Here is a 17334-nt window from a genome sequence, read left to right as displayed (position 1 = left end):
GTACACATCAGTAGTTTCTTGCAACTTTCTGATTTTCCTTTTTTTAAAAAAAATACTTTTCCTATGTAACTTCTTAACTGTTGATGTCCTCACTGTTCTCTTCTCCTTGGGTGTTCTCAGTTATTATGGTTTTAGCTACCACCTATATCCTGACTGTCTCTAGCTCAGTTTAGAATTTCAGGTAATAATTTTAAAAATACTGCATGACTGCACAAGACCAATTTTCATTTCGGAAGTATTGAGTAAGAATTGAAATAGAAATATTTTTATAGAGATCCATGATAGTGGTACGACAGAAGGACCAAACTACATGTTTGGTCAATTAAATCATAACCTGCTTTTATTAATCTTTGTGTAAAGTTAGATTTATGGTCTGAAATTTACGGTTTGTGCTTGTTTTTCAGGTGACATTGTGCTCATTAGGTAGCTGCCAGCTTAGTGGATAGTTGCCTCTATGCTCCCTTAAAGGGAGGTGCTGCCATCTTTTATAGACGAAAGAGAGCCTCATCAACTAATAAACTCTCATGACTGATGACTCATAGTATAGGAGAAAAGTTCTTTGTACATTTATTGTGGAAAGTCTGTCTTAATTTTTTTCCTTGTTCATTTTTGTCTAATAGTTATTACTATTCTCTTATTCTTTGAAGTATGGTCAGTTTTGTTATAAGGTGACATGCATTCCTGGAAATCACTACACTGCAGAATTGCACAATAAAAGGCACAGGGCTAGGGGCAAATGGTGTTAGGGAAAACAACACTCAAAAACCTTGTCAGTGGCACATGAAAAAAGATTGGAATCTAATAAAAACGGTAATGCAGGTTTACACATTAAATGGGTAAAAATGCTTGAAATACTACAATAAATATGTCACTTTACCTTGGAAAAGACCTAAAATGCGCTTGTGGAAGTAGATCTGCAGCTTATGAGTTACTGTGAAGTAGAACAAGGAAGGTTATTTGAAATTGGACAGTAAGTTGCAACACCAGATGGGGATGGGTGTGCATATACAGTGAACTGAAGTAGTTGGTAAATTGATCACCATGTGTAGGATTTGTATATTCCTACATGGATCACCTGGGTGCAGCTTTCTGCATTCTCTTAGTGTTTCTTGGACGCAAATTGTACATAAGCAAATGTGAAATTTGTGTTGTCCTCAGATTATTTTCTAATATATCAATCATGTTGCAACAAATTCATATTTCCAAAACAAGCCTTATGGCAGAACTGACCTAACTCAAAGTTTGGTGATTGCCTTCCATTTACTTTTTCTAGGTACTTGATATAATAATTTTTCTATGTATTGAATAAGTTGCCTATTCTTTTATCAGTAGGTCTTGAGCAATCAAATTAGGATATTTGGAATACTGGTAGTGGTATTATGGGAAAAAAAAACTAGGCTTGGAGTTTAGACTTAGTTTGAATCCTAGCTTTGCAAATTTATTTGTGTCATCTTGAGAAAAGATTTTCTTAGTTTTTAACTTAATCTGTTTTAGCTATGAAAGTGCCTCTCTCATTTCTATTATATATGTACTGTAACTTTACTGTGTAATTTGTAGAGCTGTCATAGATTAGATAATATATAAATAAGATTTTGTAATAGCTTAATCAGAAATCTGGGCCCAAGGCTAGAATTCTGGAAAATGTGTGGAAGGACTTAATTTGGTTGATACTTAACCTACTTCTGTTGATGCTTTTCTGCATAAATAGAGAACATTTCTTTTTTTTTCTACTTTTTGGCCAAGTCCCGAAGACATTTCTTTAATGAATAAATCCAATACAATCTCTAAATGTTGAATTCATTTCAACTTTTGAGGTCTGAATTAATCATCACATATTCTTTTCTGTGTATTATCTATTCAGTAATGAAGCTTTGTTTCTTGTCTATCTGCTGTGTAAATTCTGTTCTTATTTGAAATAATTATTTTTAGTTCAGAAGTCATTCTTACCATAGTGCAGTTTTAATTTATAATTTAATATTTTGAATTGTTTTTGCATTATAACTTTCAGAAATGAGGCTGATGTGGGAAGTTTGTTCAGATTTTCATTCTCTCTAACAACATTCTTTCCTTTTGGTTGAGAGTGAGAAAATGAGACCCTTGAATGAGACCGTTTAAAATAAATACTAGTAAATATCATGTAGCATTTTGTTTTAAATTAATTGTGGCAACCTTTTAAAGCATTCAGAGTATGCTGTTTTATTTTAAAGGATTAGAAGATAAGGAACAAAATTTAACGAGAAGAATTAGTGCCTCAGATATTCTATCTGAAAAGGTAAGATACTGCTTTGTGAGATTGGATATCTCTGTAAGACTGATTCTTGCACTGCTTTACTCTGTTCTTTTGAAAGGGAAATTCTGTCTTGTTTTTCACTCTTTTTGTTTTTCATCATTGCTATACCTTCATTTGGATATAAGCCTTAAAGATAAGAAAATCTGGAGAGACATCTTGGAGTATCTCCACTGGGTTCAATTAGATTACACTTAATTTAATTGAAATGTTATATGTATCTATAGATAATGTTTTTGCTTTTTTGGTTTTTTTTTTTTTTTTGCGGTATGCGGGCCTTTCACTGTTGTGGCCCCTCCTGTTGCAGAGCACAGGCTCCGGACGCAGGCTCAGCGCCCATGGCTCACGGGTCCAGGCGCTCCGCGGCATGTGGGATCTTTCTGGACCGGGGCACGAACCCGTGTCCCCTGCATCGGCAGGCGGACTCTCAACCACTGCGCCACCAGGGAAGCCCTGCTTTTTTGGATTTTGAAACTTCTCATTTTCTTCCACAGATTTTCTTTTCCTAATTTTGGGGGATTATGCTGTGTGAGAAAGCTTTGGAGTTAGACAGACCTTGACCTGGTATCCAATTCTAGCTCCTCTTATTAGCTGAGTGATCCTTGTGTAAGCTGTTTAGCCTTTGCTTGCCTCTGTTTTCTTTTCTACAAAATGAGTTTAATGTCATCTGTTCTCTGGGTTGTTGTGAGGTTCAGCAGGATAAAGTACAAAAGCATCAAGCACTGTGTTCGACATGTAATAGGTACTCACTGGCCCAAGCCTTTTGTTTGTTGAATTAGAGATCTGAAATATCTGCAGTTTCTTCTGTTAAGATTTCAGTTTTTTATGCTTTTTATGGGTAAACTGAAATGATGCAAAGAGCCTAGAAGCTTTAGGAAAGAGAGGGTCCTGAATTTAAGGATGATAATATAATAGATACACATGCATGTGCACATACATGTGCGTGCATTTATATGTGTATGGTTTTGAATAACTCTGTAAGGTAGGTTGACATCTCTTTTACAGATGAACTAAGATCCATGTGCATAGATTAAGTGACTTGCCTAAAGTTACATAGGACTTAGGCGTCAGAACAAGGAGTTTGAATGAGGCTCAGTGCTCTTGCTGATCAAGTAGCTGCTTTAAGTAGCATATAGTTGAATGACAGAATCAGTGGTCTCTTTCATTCCAGAAGGGTTAGTAGCAAAAGATAATCAAAGACTTTTAAGTCTCAGTGGAACAGTAATGATAGCTTTATTTTACTTAAACTCTGGATCAGCACTGTCCAATAGAATTTTCTCCAATAATGGAAATGTTCTATACCTGCACTCTCCAATATGGTAGCTATTAGCTACATGTGGCTATTAAGCACTTGGAATGTGACTAGTGTGGCTGAGGAAATAAAGTTGTTATTCAATTTTAGCTAAATTTAAATAGCCATACATGGCTTGTTGGTCCCATTTTTGGATAGCATGGCTGTAGGTCTTCAGTACCAAGCAGTAGAATTTGATATGTTTAAGTGACTTGGAGTAAAAAAGACTCATGATAATTTTTAAGCTCATTTGTTACATATATTTCCCAAAAAAGGAAAGAGTAACTGTATCCTGGCTTGGGTAAACTGAAGTACTGAAATATGTGTTGGTAGTTTAATTAGAGATTTATAATAGTCTATATAAGGTTAAACTACTAGGTAGGATCCACTGGTTTTTTTTTTATGTTTAAGAATTAAATAATTTATTGGATTTTAAAAATGTAATTACAATTCACCTATAAGGGAAAGTTACTAGGTAAGCGGGCCTTAACCTTCTTGAGTCTTAGCCTCTTTTGAGTCGCCCCTCCTTTTCCATATATGCACATAAAGGAAAAACATATACAGCTTTGTATTTAACTTCAAGGAGTGGGGATGCCAAAGGACTCCTTATCTCCCTCCCACTAAAGTCTCATGGACTCCAAATTAGAACCTCTGCTTAGGTTGCCTGACATTTTCAGTTATATTTTAGCTAAAATGTACAGAATAGAATAATTTTAAAAATTAACTCAAAAAAAGTAGAGTGAAAAAATTAAGAAGTTACTTCAATTGAAAAAAAGTTCTCATACATTTGTTCCTAAACTGTTTTCCTGTTTTAGCTTCCCTGAAGAAGTCTTGGGTGTTCAAAATATTTTCAATATTCAGATAAATATCTGTAGCTTTAGAACATGGAATGCTCTAATATAAGCAAATCTTTACATATTTTTTCCTTTAAAACTGATTTAAAGGGGGCTTCCCTGGTGGTGCAGTGGTTGAGAATCTGCCTGCTAATGCAGGGGACACGGGTTCGCGCCCTGGTCTGGGAGGATCCCACATGCTGCGGAGCAACTAGGCCTGTGAGCCACAACTACTGAGCCTGCGAGTCTGGAGCCTGTGCTCCGCAACAAGAGAGGCTGCGATAGTGAGAGGCCCACGCACCGTGATGAAGAGTGGCCCCCGCTTGCTACAGCTAGAGAAAGCCCTCGCACAGAAACGAAGACCCAACACAGCAAAAATAAATTAATTAATTGATAAACTCCTACCCCCAACATCTTAAAAAAAAAAACACCATGCTTCATCAATGTCTTCTTAAAAAAAAAAAACTGATTTAAAGATTTATAAAAGATTTATAAAATACATATTTTAAAAAGTTTGCAAATTTGTATCTTGACATTCACTGTGCCTGTTCTGTGTAGTACTTGTAAGGCTAGTACAAGTACACATGATTATGGAACCACTTCGTTCTTCATTCCTTACCTCCCCTGGGTTGATTTCTTCTTGCATTCACTGCCATCAGATTTCTACTCCTGTTTGGGAGGCAGTTAAATGCCAATCTCTAACCCTTAACTTTTTTTTTTCGTCATCAGTTGTACTCTCCCCTTCTAACCCTTCACACTTACATATACATACATACCCTCTACAGATTGATCTTCTGTTTGTATTACAGGGACTGAATTAGAGTATAGGGCTATGGTAAGTTATTCAGTTTCCTTATTTTATTTGTGTTAATATTTACCATTTAAGTATTTGCCTTAAAACTAACTAACTGATCTTATAAAAGATTTGACTTTGTAATATGTTTAAAGTCAAATAATAGAATTTTTAAATGGCAACTGTTTCTTTTTTTAAAGAAGCTTGGTGAAGATGAAGAGGAGCTATCTGAATTGCAGCTTCGTCTTTTGGCTCTTCAGTCAGCCAGTAAAAAATGGCAACAAAAAGAACAGCAGGTGATGAAAGAAAGCAAAGAAAAGCTGACTAAGATGAAAACTGTACAGCAAAAAGTTAAAACCAGTACAAAAACACATTCGGCCAAAAAAGTTAGCACTACAGGTGATCATTTCTGCTAAATTCTTTTAATTGATTTCCTATATCAGTATGGTTTTTAGATTTTAATTCAGAAAGTTTTGAGCTGAGAATTATATCCTGACTAAAGTATAATCGTATATAAATGAAGTTAGAGGAGCAGCTGTATATATGACTTAATAATGAAAAAAATTGTTAAAGCTCTTATTTTCTAGAAAATTCTAACTCTAATAGATACTGATGTTTCTGTATTTTTTATTTAAAGCTAAACAAGCATTGAGGAAGCAGCAAACAAAGGCATGGAAGAAACTACAACAACAAAAAGAACAGGAAAGACAGAAAGAAGAGGATCAACGGAAACAAGCTGAAGAAGAAGAGAGAAGGAAACGAGAAGAAGAAATCAGAAAAATTCGAGATCTCTCAAATCAGGAAGAGCAATACAATCGATTCATGAAATTGGTTGGTGGAAAGAGGCGATCAAGGAGTAAAGTAAGGAGTTCAAAAATACAAAATCAAAATATTACTCAAATTTAACTGTCCTTATAGTCTTATTTCATAAATTCAGTCAACTAAGAAAAAGTATTACATTCTTTTGTTTGATAGAGCTCATTATATAAATAACTCTTGGGAAGAAGGGAAGGTAGGTTATAATTGAGAATGAGTCGTTTTTATAGTTATAGATATTAGAAATAAAAGAAATGAAAGGCTAATATATTATGGTTAGAAAAGCTTCCTTTTGACTTTTTTGTCATTTTCTGTTTAGAAGAAAGTAGCATTACTGAGTTGTAGTGAGGACTTATTCTTAAAATGACTGTTCCCTATTAGTTTTCCATTTTTTAGTAATGTAGAATTAGAAGTGTGTCATGATTAATTGATATGGACTTTTTTTTTTGGGGGGGGCGGTACGCAGGCCTCTCCCGTCGCAGAGCACAGGCTCCGGACGCGCAGGCTCAGTGGCCAAGGCTCACGGGCCCAGCCACTCCGTGGCATGTGGGATCTTCCCGGACCAGGGCTTGAACCCGTGTCCCCTGCATCGGCAGGCGGACTCCCAACCACTGCGCCACTAGGGAAGCCCGATATGGACTATTTTAAAGAAAGTTAAATCGTCATATAGTAATAGCGTTAGTGCATGTGACTTTAGCTATCAAGCATTTGTGAGCCTTTATTATGTATAAGTCATTGATAATGACTAAATCATTGTCTTTTATGGATGGTGTTAGGAAGTAAACTGGAGATTTAATACTGATCTACTGCTATTAGCAGTGACAAATTTCAGAATTCTGAGCTTTAATAATACACTCACGAGTGTAGTCTCGTACACTCGTGGGTGTATTATTAAAGAATAGAAGGATATTAAAGAATAAGAGCTATTTAATTGTAGCAAGTCAAGAGTTAGGTTTGCTTAAGTAAGGAATATATAAGTATTCATACTTTGAACTTCCAGAAAGCACTTTGATAGAATCTTTTTTTAGAGAAGTATTGTATTAATAGTTGTATGTTACTCTTATATCCATCTGGATAGTTTTTTTTTATTTTGTGGTACGCGGGCCTCTCACTGTTGTGGCCTCTCCCGTTGCGGAGCACAGGCTCTGGACGCGCAGGCTCAGCGGTCATGGCTTACGGGCCCAGCTGCTCTGTGGCATGTGGGATCCTCCCGGACCGGGGCACGAACCAGTGTCCCCTGCATCGGCAGGCGGACTGTCAACCACTGCACCACCAGGGAAGCCCCAGATAGTTTTTGCTAGTTTTCAATTTGTTATAAACTGTCTCCGAGTGGAACATTTTAAGAAGTAAAAAAACAAAAAGAAAACATACGAGCATATGACAAGAGTTTTTAGTCTTCAGTTATCATTAGTTTATTCATAACTAAAATGTTAATGGATTATTTGGACAATATTCTAAATATAGTTTTGATTACATAAAACTTGAATTCATTTATCTGATTTCTTAGCTTACAGAGAGAGGCCATTAGTATTTATGAGCTTGGGGTCATCTTATTTTCTAGAGGAATAGCTGATTATTTAGTGGCTCAGCTCACTCTGGGAGATTTCATCTGTATATATAGTACTTGCTAGTTTCATTTTCTGACAGTTGTAAAATGTCAACCATAGTGTACCTGTCATGTATGTTGAATTTCCCCAATCAGATGTGATAGGCAGTTCTAACTGGATCATCATGATTTTTGATACTGTTCTACATAAAATATAACTATTAATTGTTTTGTAATTTCTAGCCTAAGAATAGATTAAGACAGAAAATATTGTGAAACTAAAAAAAAATCTTGTGTAATTAGTCCTCAGATCCTGACCTGAGACGATCCTTAGATAAGCAACCTACTGATAGTGGAGGAGGCATTTATCAATATGATAACTATGAAGAAGTTGCTATGGATACAGATAGTGAAACCAATTCTCCAGGTATGAGCTAAACCTTAAAACATTTGCATATTCACAATTATTAAGTAGAAAATGGTCACAAAGCTACCCAAAACCTTGAAAGAAATGTGTAATGAAAGTGAGATTTGCTGGTGGGCTGTACAACCATAGACATTATTTGGTGTTATAAATAATTCAAGAGCAAACCTCAAATGTGTAATATTAACCTTTATTTCTAAGTATTTCTTTCTATATAGCATTTTAATAAGAAGGCAGTGTTTTACTGTTAACTATGTGATCTAAAAAGTGAAGATTGTGGGAAAGGTGAGAACACTGTTTTAAAAAACAAATAAACCTTTGCTTTCTTAATATCTTTGTATCTAAGGCATTCTTCGCTTTAGTTAAAAAAAAGGGGGGATCTTTTTTGATTTTAGGCTTCCTTCCTCCTTCCACTGATGATACTCTGTAGGAATAGGGAGATGGAAAGTGATACTAGTGGTGTCTTAGGATCAGCTGGTTAGAACTGTTAGGGCTGTACCTCAGTTAGATTGCACATTTTAGGGTATGACCATCCTTGCGGGCTGGAGGCTCGCTTTAGTTGATATTCAGTGGTGATCAGCTGTGAGAGACCTGTTCTCTTACTAATTAACACACATAAGACTGAGGCAGACAACCAAATGCAGTTGGTGTTCTAGGAACTAGAATACTTACCTGCAAGGCCACATGATCAGTGTTTTTCTTCCAGTGGTCATATTGTGAGACCAAATTAAACTAGAATTCTACTTTAGTGTGCCTAGAGAGAAGGCAAAATCTGTATGATTTGGTAATGTTAATAAAAGTGCTCATTTTCAGGTTACTGTGTTTCGGTTCATATTAATCTTGTATTTTGATTTCATAGTTTAATTCTCTTTGGTCAATCTTTAATTTTCATATTTCCAGGTTCTTGGAGATGATTCATTGTAGTTCCCAAGTATTGACAATATTATTATTACTCTTTCTATAAAATAATTTTATGATCTACCCTCTTAAAAGAATTTTGTAAAAAATTATTATACAGAGAATGTACTCTACTCAATTTTGTAAATTTTAACTTTTTGCCATATTCATTACAAATATTTATGTTTTTAAGAAGTAAAGTGTTCTAAAGGTCAGTGTATAGTCAAATGGCATCATTTGGGCCACAGGTCAGCCCCATATAAGGCATGTGGTTAATATCCATATTGACTTGAGAGACAACGGGGACAAAGAAGAAATTTTAGTTTTCCCTAAGGTTGTATGGTTATTGAGTAGCAAGAGTAGTCTTTGAATCGGCCAGATTTCAGTGAGTCTAAAGAAACCACTGACAGTAAAAAGTGCAATTATCAATATTTTTAGCTGCTGCCAAGGAAGAAATGCTAACAATTTAACTGAGATGCATCAGTAACTATTTCAGAATTATTAATGTTTATTTATTTGGCTGCATTGGGGTCTTAGTTGCAGCATGTGGGATCTTCTAGTTGCAGCATGCAAACTCTTAGTTGTGGCATGTGAGATCTAGTTCCCTCACCAGGGACCAAACCTGGGCCCCCTGCATTGGGAGTCTTAGCCGCTGGACCACCAGCGAATTCCCCAGAATTATTAAAATGTGAAAAAGTGTACACTTTAATAATTAAATACAGTGGGTAATTCTTTTCATTCCTAGTCCTGTTTGCTTTCTATCCAATTTAAATAGTCCATTTCTTCACTTTTCTCCACATGAAGGGAGGAATGGAGTCACCACATCACTGTTTTCCTTTGGTTAGGACACTTTGGCAGATTCAGGGGAATTTTTTGTTTTACTGTTTCTTAAAAAGTATGTTTATTTCCAAAAAAAAAAAAAGTGTGTTTCTAGCCTTTCCTGCTCTATTCCCTGTTACCACCACTAGGTGAAAAGTAGAACAAAGTAGAGAGTTTTGAGGGACTAAATATCAGCGTAAGTGGATGGCTGATTTTGTAATGATATAAGGACAATTTTAAATAGGTGGAGGTGGTCTCATGGAGGTCAAATATTTTATTGGAGATTAATAAAATCTCACTTGTACTCTACTTAGATGCAATTGTATTTCTTCAAAAATGTCATAAATTTAATTTATTCCTATTGAAATATATCTATTATTAAACTCTTATAAAAAATTTTTTTACAGCTCCTTCACCAGTGCAACCACCATTCTTCTCTGAATGTTCATTGGGGTATTTTTCTCCGGCACCATCTGTTTCTTTGCCTCCACCACCTCAGGTTTCTGTAAGTGAGAATTGATATGATTTCTACGAAAATTTTGTAGCCTTATGTCTTTTCTAATTTGTTTTGAAAAGCTGGCCTGTAATTAATTGTTAGGTTTGAAGAGAGCGTAAAATCAAAATTGCTTATCAGAATTAATAGCTATGAAATGTATGGAATAAACAGTTGATTAGTTATTGGCAGACTATCCATTTGGTAGATTTTTTTCGTAGCTAATTTTTTTTTTTAAAATCTTTATTGGGGTATAATTGCTTTACAATGGTGTGTTAGTTTCTGCTTTATAACAAAGTGAATCAGTTATACATATACATATGTTCCCATATCTCTTCCCTCTTGCATCTCCCTCCCTCCCACCCTTCCAGGCGGTCGTAGCTAATTTTTAATCTCATGTTGACTTTCTTTCAGTACTTAGTATGTTTCCTTCTTTCTTCTCTTTCTTCCTCTTTGTTCCTCAGAAAATGTATTCCGAAGCAGAGTAAGAATTATCTATTGTTTTGGATTTTTTTAGGGGGAATTGGGATTTAAGTGCATTAAGGTGCTTCTAGAAACTTTTTTCCTTTCTCCTCTTTTGATTAAATAGTTACTTTTAATTTGAAAATTCAGTAAAAGAAAAGCATTGTCTATGCAAGTTAATTTCTTTTCCCTACCTTTTGAAAGAACTGCCAGTCCCCTGTTAAAAAAAAAAAGAAAGAAAAAAAAAGGAAGTGGGGGATCACAAAGTAAAATTTCTGAAGTTATTTCAGATGAGAGAACCTAGAGGTCACACTGGATCTCTCATAATAGGTTAGTGGGGACCTTGCCATTTCACAGTTCCTAGGTAGATATCTGGTGTCCTCCTAGGAAGTTGAAGATGAGGGGAATATTAGAGCAGAGAGTGAGAGAGAAACATTTTTATTTTTTCTTTCTTCCTTGAATTGTTTTATATGCCAAGGGAAATACTGGAAGGTCTTTGAAGCAAAAATATGTGCAAATTCAAGGATTTGGGTAAAATTGTCTTTATAGATAATCTCGAAGAAGCCATTTCACAAGGATTTTATGAGGGTAGTGGTGACTCTTTACAATTAATTCTTGAGATACTCTAGACTACGCCCACCCAGAATCCCTTTGGTTCCTAAGTTTTGATTTTTACTTAAGTGTCGTATGTCTGATTTTTTGTTATCTGTTTGTTTTCAGGTAGTCATCTAGGCAGATAGACACTGTAAAGTTTGATTTCTCTATCTTGAAGTTTATAAATTAAATGTTTCAAATATTGTTGATTTTTTGTAAAGATTATACTTTTTCATGGCTGAATATTGGATTTGGTTAGTTTTGAGATTTCCAGTATTCTTAGTTCACTTATGCTTACAGTAAAGTAATAACCTGTATACCTTTTTCTAATTTAATGTTACTCTAATGATAAACACTTGGAATGGGTAAAATTTGCATAGTAATTATTATTTCTTCTTTTTTAAAAACAACTAGTCAATACCACCTTTGAGCCAGCCTTATGTGGAAGGCTTGTGTGTTTCTCTTGAACCTCTACCTCCTCTACCACCTTTACCACCTCTTCCACCTGAAGATCCAGAACAGCCTCCAAAACCACCTTTTGCAGATGAGGAAGAAGAGGAAGAAATGCTGCTTCGAGAAGAGCTACTTAAATCTCTAGCGAATAAAAGAGCTTTCAAGCCAGAGGTAATTTAGGTACCTGAACCTCTAGGTGGTGCTATTGAGCTTAGTTTTAGGTAGCCCTACTTTTCTCTGCTAGTTTGGGATTCATTGGGCTTTTCAGTAAAGTGGGGATAAGTCTGATAGTACTTTGCTCAAGACCTTTAAAGGTGACAGAAATTTATTTTCATTTAAAATTGCTTCATATCTGTCTCTTTATTCTTTAGGAAACATCCAGTAATAGTGACCCACCTTCACCTCCAGTTCTGAACAATTCACAGCCTGTGCCAAGAAGCAATCTATCGATAGTCAGTATTAATACAGTATCTCAGCCTAGGATACAGAACCCAAAGTTTCACAGAGGACCTCGTCTTCCACGAACTGTGATCTCGGTAAAAACAAACAAAATAATTAGTCTTATTGTTATTTAAAAAGCTTGTGAGAAATTTGTCTGCAGTTTTGCTGTCCTATTCCCTAACTCCTAGTTTATTATATACAAACATATATGTATTATTTTTTATTTATTAATAGTGAAATGGGAGCAGCTTCTTCACTTGTAAACTGGTAGAGTTCATGATAATATTTTTTGGGAAGCATTATTTTCCTCAGAGTGGTATTTTTTGCCATTTCCTCAGTTTTTGTTCCATATAACTTGGTACATTTAGATTTTCTGTCTAGTCAGTTTTAGCAAATTATATATATTTTTTATTTCTCCCATCTTGGCTCATAATTTTTCAATTAATGACTGTACTATAATGGAAGAACTTAGATGTTTTTCAATGTTTATTAAGGAGATTGAAATGACAATTTATTTCTACCTTGTTTTCTAATGGGTTTAAAGTAAAATAAATGGAGCAAAGCCAAGTTGAAATCTTGCCTCTGTCTGGTAAACTTATTCTCCATATATAAGCACAAAAGCCAAAAAGTTTTATTAATAATAATGTAGAATTATTAATTTTTTCTTTTGCTTTAAAAGGTTAATTTAGATTGCATTATGCTTCTTTATAGAAAGTTGGAGAAAATAAAACTTAATGAAGAAAATGATGATAGTAGTATCTAGAGAGACTGAGAATATAATCAATAGAATATTTTTATGTTTTTGGATATAACCAGTATCTGTGGAGTGGGACAAAGTAAGTCAATTAATACAATATAAACAGGAGGAACCATAGACTGTCTGCTTGAAACCCATTATTTTTATGAATTTAAATTCGTACAGATAAAGTGACTTGTTCAAGGTCATGAAGCTAATTGTGGTAGAGCCAAGAAAAGGATAGAGATACTTCTGTCATCAAGAGTAACAAATATACTGTCTTTGCAGCTTCCAAAGCATAAATCAGTGGTTGTAACCCTAAATGATTCCGATGATAGTGAATCTGATGGAGAGGCATCCAAGTCAACCAATAGTGTTTTTGGTGGATTGGAGTCCATGATTAAAGAAGCAAGACGAACTGCTGAGGTAAGTGCAGTAATGAAAGATGAAAAGAAGATTTATTGACAATCATTAAAGTTTGTTTGTTTTTCCTGGAAATTAGACCTTAGAGGTTTAGATTTTTAATATATCGAATTGTGGAAATATAAATAAGAATTATGGAAATTATAAATAATACAAATAAGTATTTGTATTATTAGGAGTTTATATAATGAAGTGTGTATAAATTTAGATAGGTTTAACTATTAAAAAACTCCTTTTATTTTTGTTTCCAGTTGACTGTCCCTTTCTTCAAAATAGTAAAATTGTGTGGATAATTGTCCTCTGTACTAAGGAAATTTATTGTTTTGGAATTTTGTTATATTACCAGAAAATAGTGTTTTTATCAAAGTGTATCACCTAAATACAACTTTTATCCCTATTCCTAATTGCAACAGTTGCTTAGATATGAAATAGTTCAATTAGTTTCAAACCATAAGTCTTGACTACTTACTGGGATTGTACAATTAATTTGGTGGTTAATGGCAAGCATTGTGTTTTTTTAAACGGAATAGAAAATAATGATGAAGATATTTATTTCTAAATATATAAATGTGCACTGGATAATGTAAAATATAGATCTTAGTGTGGGATTATAAAAGCTTTTGATCTGGTTGACTTCAAATGTTTTCTAGCAAGCTTCAAAACCGAAAGTACCTCCAAAATCTGAAAAAGAAAATGATCCCATGCGAACACCTGAAGCTTTGCCTGAAGAAAAGAAGATTGAATATAGATTGTTAAAGGAAGAGATTGCCAAGTAAGTGGCATTTTATGTAATTAGCTGTAAAGGTGTGTACTATTTTCGGTGCTTAATCTGTATACAGTTTATTGGCATTGGGAAGTGAAGATGATGATTTTTATCCAAGATGAAGAGTTAATGTTTTTAGAACTTGCACAGGAGGGGGAGCCAGATGATCATCTATAAGCTTGAAGGCAGTGATGCACCGAGGTATAAACAGCTTAGAAAAAGATAAAAGCTGTTACAAAGGAGAACTACACTATCAGTTCTGAATGCCAACTTGGGTCATGCATATTGGTCATCATTGTTATTAGTCAATATGTTAGTCACTTAGTTAATATTTTTACTTTATTTTATGAAACAGAATACATCTTAAAAAATAATTTCAGTTTATTTTTTGGTGTAATTTATTAATCTTTATTGATTGTTTTAGTCGTGAGAAACAGCGTTTGATTAAATCAGATCAGCTGAAGACAAGTTCATCATCCCCAGCAAACTCTGATGTAGAAATTGATGGGATTGGCAGGATAGCAATGGTTACTAAGCAGGTTACAGATGCAGAAGCAAAACTTAAAAAACATAGGTGAGTCTCATTATCTGATTAAATACTGCATGTATCTAAGTGTTCCTATATTAGAGGGATATATTTTTGTGGTGTATGTCAGTAATAAGTATACTGTGTGATTACTAATTCTTTCATACTTGATAGGCCTAGAGAAGGCTATCATTTTGTCGAATTATACATTTACGTGAAGTAATAGTATTAATGTTTAAATAAAAATACCAAGACTTCAAAAGAAAGTTTTCCCCTTCAGATTTATGTATGGCTTTAAAACCTCTGGCATGTTTTTTAAAGACCTTTATTGGAAGCATATTTTTATTGTTAAAATTGGTAGACTTGATTGTTGGAAATAGTCATTACTTAGTCTGTTAAGTAAGACACATGGTCAAATATTGTGTTATTACAAAAACTATGATATGCAGTAACATTAAGATGTACCCTGATGTTAGAGATCTGAAAAATGTTACTCATAGATGAAATATTGTGGTGACCATAAATCTCCAAAATTATCAACGAGAAATGGTACTGTGTATGTTTTAAAAGAAATTAAAATAAATTCATTTAGATTCCATTTCTTTAATAACTTTTATAACAAATGAAAAGATTTTTAAAAATTCTTTGTCTTTCTATTCCCCATTCTCTTTATCACATATTCTCTGTTTTTATGATTCATTCTAGATGTCATGTGTTGTGACTGTTTGAAATATGGTATCTTTCTGGGAAAGATGCTTCATTTTTTTTTTTATCATAATGTTCAGTAGTTGAAAAGATGAAAATCTGTAAATTTGTCTTTTTGTCCTGATTTTTACTTCTCAGTTCCAGTCTTTACATCTGTCTGTTGTTTAAAAATTAGACTTCTTTTTCTCTCCTTTGCTTTGCTTTAGATAAAATGAGTTAGAGGTTTGTAAATTAATTAAATGTGCTTGATTATGTTTATTAGATGTTTATTTGTGTGTTTATTATTAGGAGCGTTATAAATGAAACTAAACATAGTGATTTTCTGTCTTAAGTCTTCATTTTTCTTTTTTTATTTGAGGTTTTTTTTCTTTGTTTTTAATTTTTTGCGGGGGGGTGTTGGGTCTTCGTTGCTGCATGCGGGGTTTCTTTAGTTGCGGTGAGCGGGGCTTCTCTTCATTGTGGCATGTGGGCTTCAGTAGTTGTGGCGCGTGGGCTTCAGCAGTTGCGGCGCACAGGCTTCAGTAGTTGTGGCTCATGGGCTCTATAGCGCAGGCTCAGTAGTTGTGGTGCACGGGCTTGGTTGCTCCACGGCCTTTGGGATCTTCCTGGACCAGAGCTTGAACTTGTGACCCCTGCATTGGCGGGCGGATTCTTAACCACTGTGCCACCAGGGAAGCCCTCTTAAGTCCTCATTTTTCAGGAGTTATTTAGGGCTACATTGAAGGTTACTATTAATAGCTTTTCAACTGTAATTCACATTACTCAGACGCATGTTTTGTTTTGTTTTTTTAAAGATCAGACCCAGGGAATTCTCTGGTGGTCCAGTGGTTAGGACTCTGCACTTTCATTGCTGAGGGCCTGGGTTCAGTATCTGGTCGGGGAACTAAGATCCCGCAAACCGCGTGGTGCTGCCAAAAAAAAAAAAATGGCCAACCCATATTTGCTTTCATAAAATTTAACAGTGTCTATCTGAATACTTATTTTATTCTTCTAAATATTCACCTCTGTGTATCATAAACATATTTTTAAAAATGAGCTATTACTTCGTAAGTTTTTTATTCTGATGGTGTCAGTCCACTAGTTTAGAAAAACGTTCATAAGACTTTTGTTATTTCCCAATTAGGATTCTCTTGATGAAAGATGAATCTGTTTTAAAGAATCTAGTACAGCAAGAAGCTAAGAAGAAAGAATCTGTTCGAAATGCTGAAACAAAAATTACAAAACTTACAGAGCAGCTTCAGGCAACAGAGAAAATTCTCAGTGTCAACAGAATGTTTTTGAAGAAGCTTCAGGAACAAGTAATGTTCTTTTCTTAAATTCAAATATTGTATTCCCGTGTTTACTACACATTTTTATGGGCCAAATTTTTAATAAAACCATAAACCAAAGCCATCAAAATGTGTAACCTATACATTGTTCTCCACTGAGATGTAATATTAGCATATTTTAAATTTTCATTTGAATACCCTAAAGAAATTATGTTTAAAAATGTATTTCCTCTCCTAAGATTTACATATTCAGAATTACCCTATATTTCAGATTCACAGAGTTCAACAACGTGTTACAGTTAAGAAAGCTTTGACTCTGAAGTATGGAGAAGAACTTGCTCGTGCAAAAGCAGTGGCTAGTAAAGAAATAGGAAAACGTAAACTGGAACAAGATCACCTTGGAGTAAGTTGTTTGTAGAAATATTTAATGTTTGAAAAGGAGAAGGTTTTAATTATTCTTTTGAGGGTAAGAGATGCATAAAAAGTTCAAGCTTTTCCCTGCAGATTTAAAGAGAATAAGATTAAAGGTTTTTTTTGTTTTGTTTTGTTTTTTTTTGTTTTTTTTTTTTGCGGTATGCAGGCCTCTCACTGTTGTGGCCTCTCCCGTTGCGGAGCACAGCCTCTGGACACGCAGGCCCAGCGGCCATGGCTCACAGGCCCAGCCGCTCTGCGGCACGTGGGATCTTTCTGGACCAGGGCACGAACCCGTGTCCCCTGCATTGGCAGGCGGACTCTCAACCACTGCGCCACCGGGGAAGCCCAAG

General features: G+C 34.8%; 1 protein-coding gene across 2 annotated transcripts in view; it reads left to right on the top strand.

The window, feature by feature from the left end:
* ZFC3H1 (zinc finger C3H1-type containing) overlaps positions 1-17334 on the top strand; it is a 49703-nt gene that overhangs the window by 10477 nt on the left and 21892 nt on the right. Inside the window, exons 3-14 of one of the 2 annotated variants that reach the window (XM_029205223.1) lie at positions 2208-2272; positions 5405-5603; positions 5842-6065; positions 7870-7993; positions 10114-10211; positions 11670-11879; positions 12080-12244; positions 13174-13311; positions 13959-14080; positions 14496-14645; positions 16426-16600; positions 16842-16973. In XM_029205223.1, coding sequence (XP_029061056.1) covers positions 2208-2272; positions 5405-5603; positions 5842-6065; positions 7870-7993; positions 10114-10211; positions 11670-11879; positions 12080-12244; positions 13174-13311; positions 13959-14080; positions 14496-14645; positions 16426-16600; positions 16842-16973 — 1802 coding nt within the window. The remainder of the gene's footprint in view (positions 1-2207; positions 2273-5404; positions 5604-5841; positions 6066-7869; positions 7994-10113; positions 10212-11669; positions 11880-12079; positions 12245-13173; positions 13312-13958; positions 14081-14495; positions 14646-16425; positions 16601-16841; positions 16974-17334) is intronic. The other variant, XM_029205224.1, reaches the window with a different exon arrangement.

This window comes from Monodon monoceros, unplaced genomic scaffold (assembly GCF_005190385.1).
Source record: "Monodon monoceros isolate NGI ecotype Baffin Bay Population unplaced genomic scaffold, NGI_Narwhal_1 Super_Scaffold_6, whole genome shotgun sequence".
In the NCBI taxonomy this organism is placed as follows: domain Eukaryota; kingdom Metazoa; phylum Chordata; class Mammalia; order Artiodactyla; family Monodontidae; genus Monodon; species Monodon monoceros.
The sequence above is the reverse complement of the archived record's forward strand: the minus strand, read 5'-3'. Positions and strand labels throughout refer to the sequence as shown.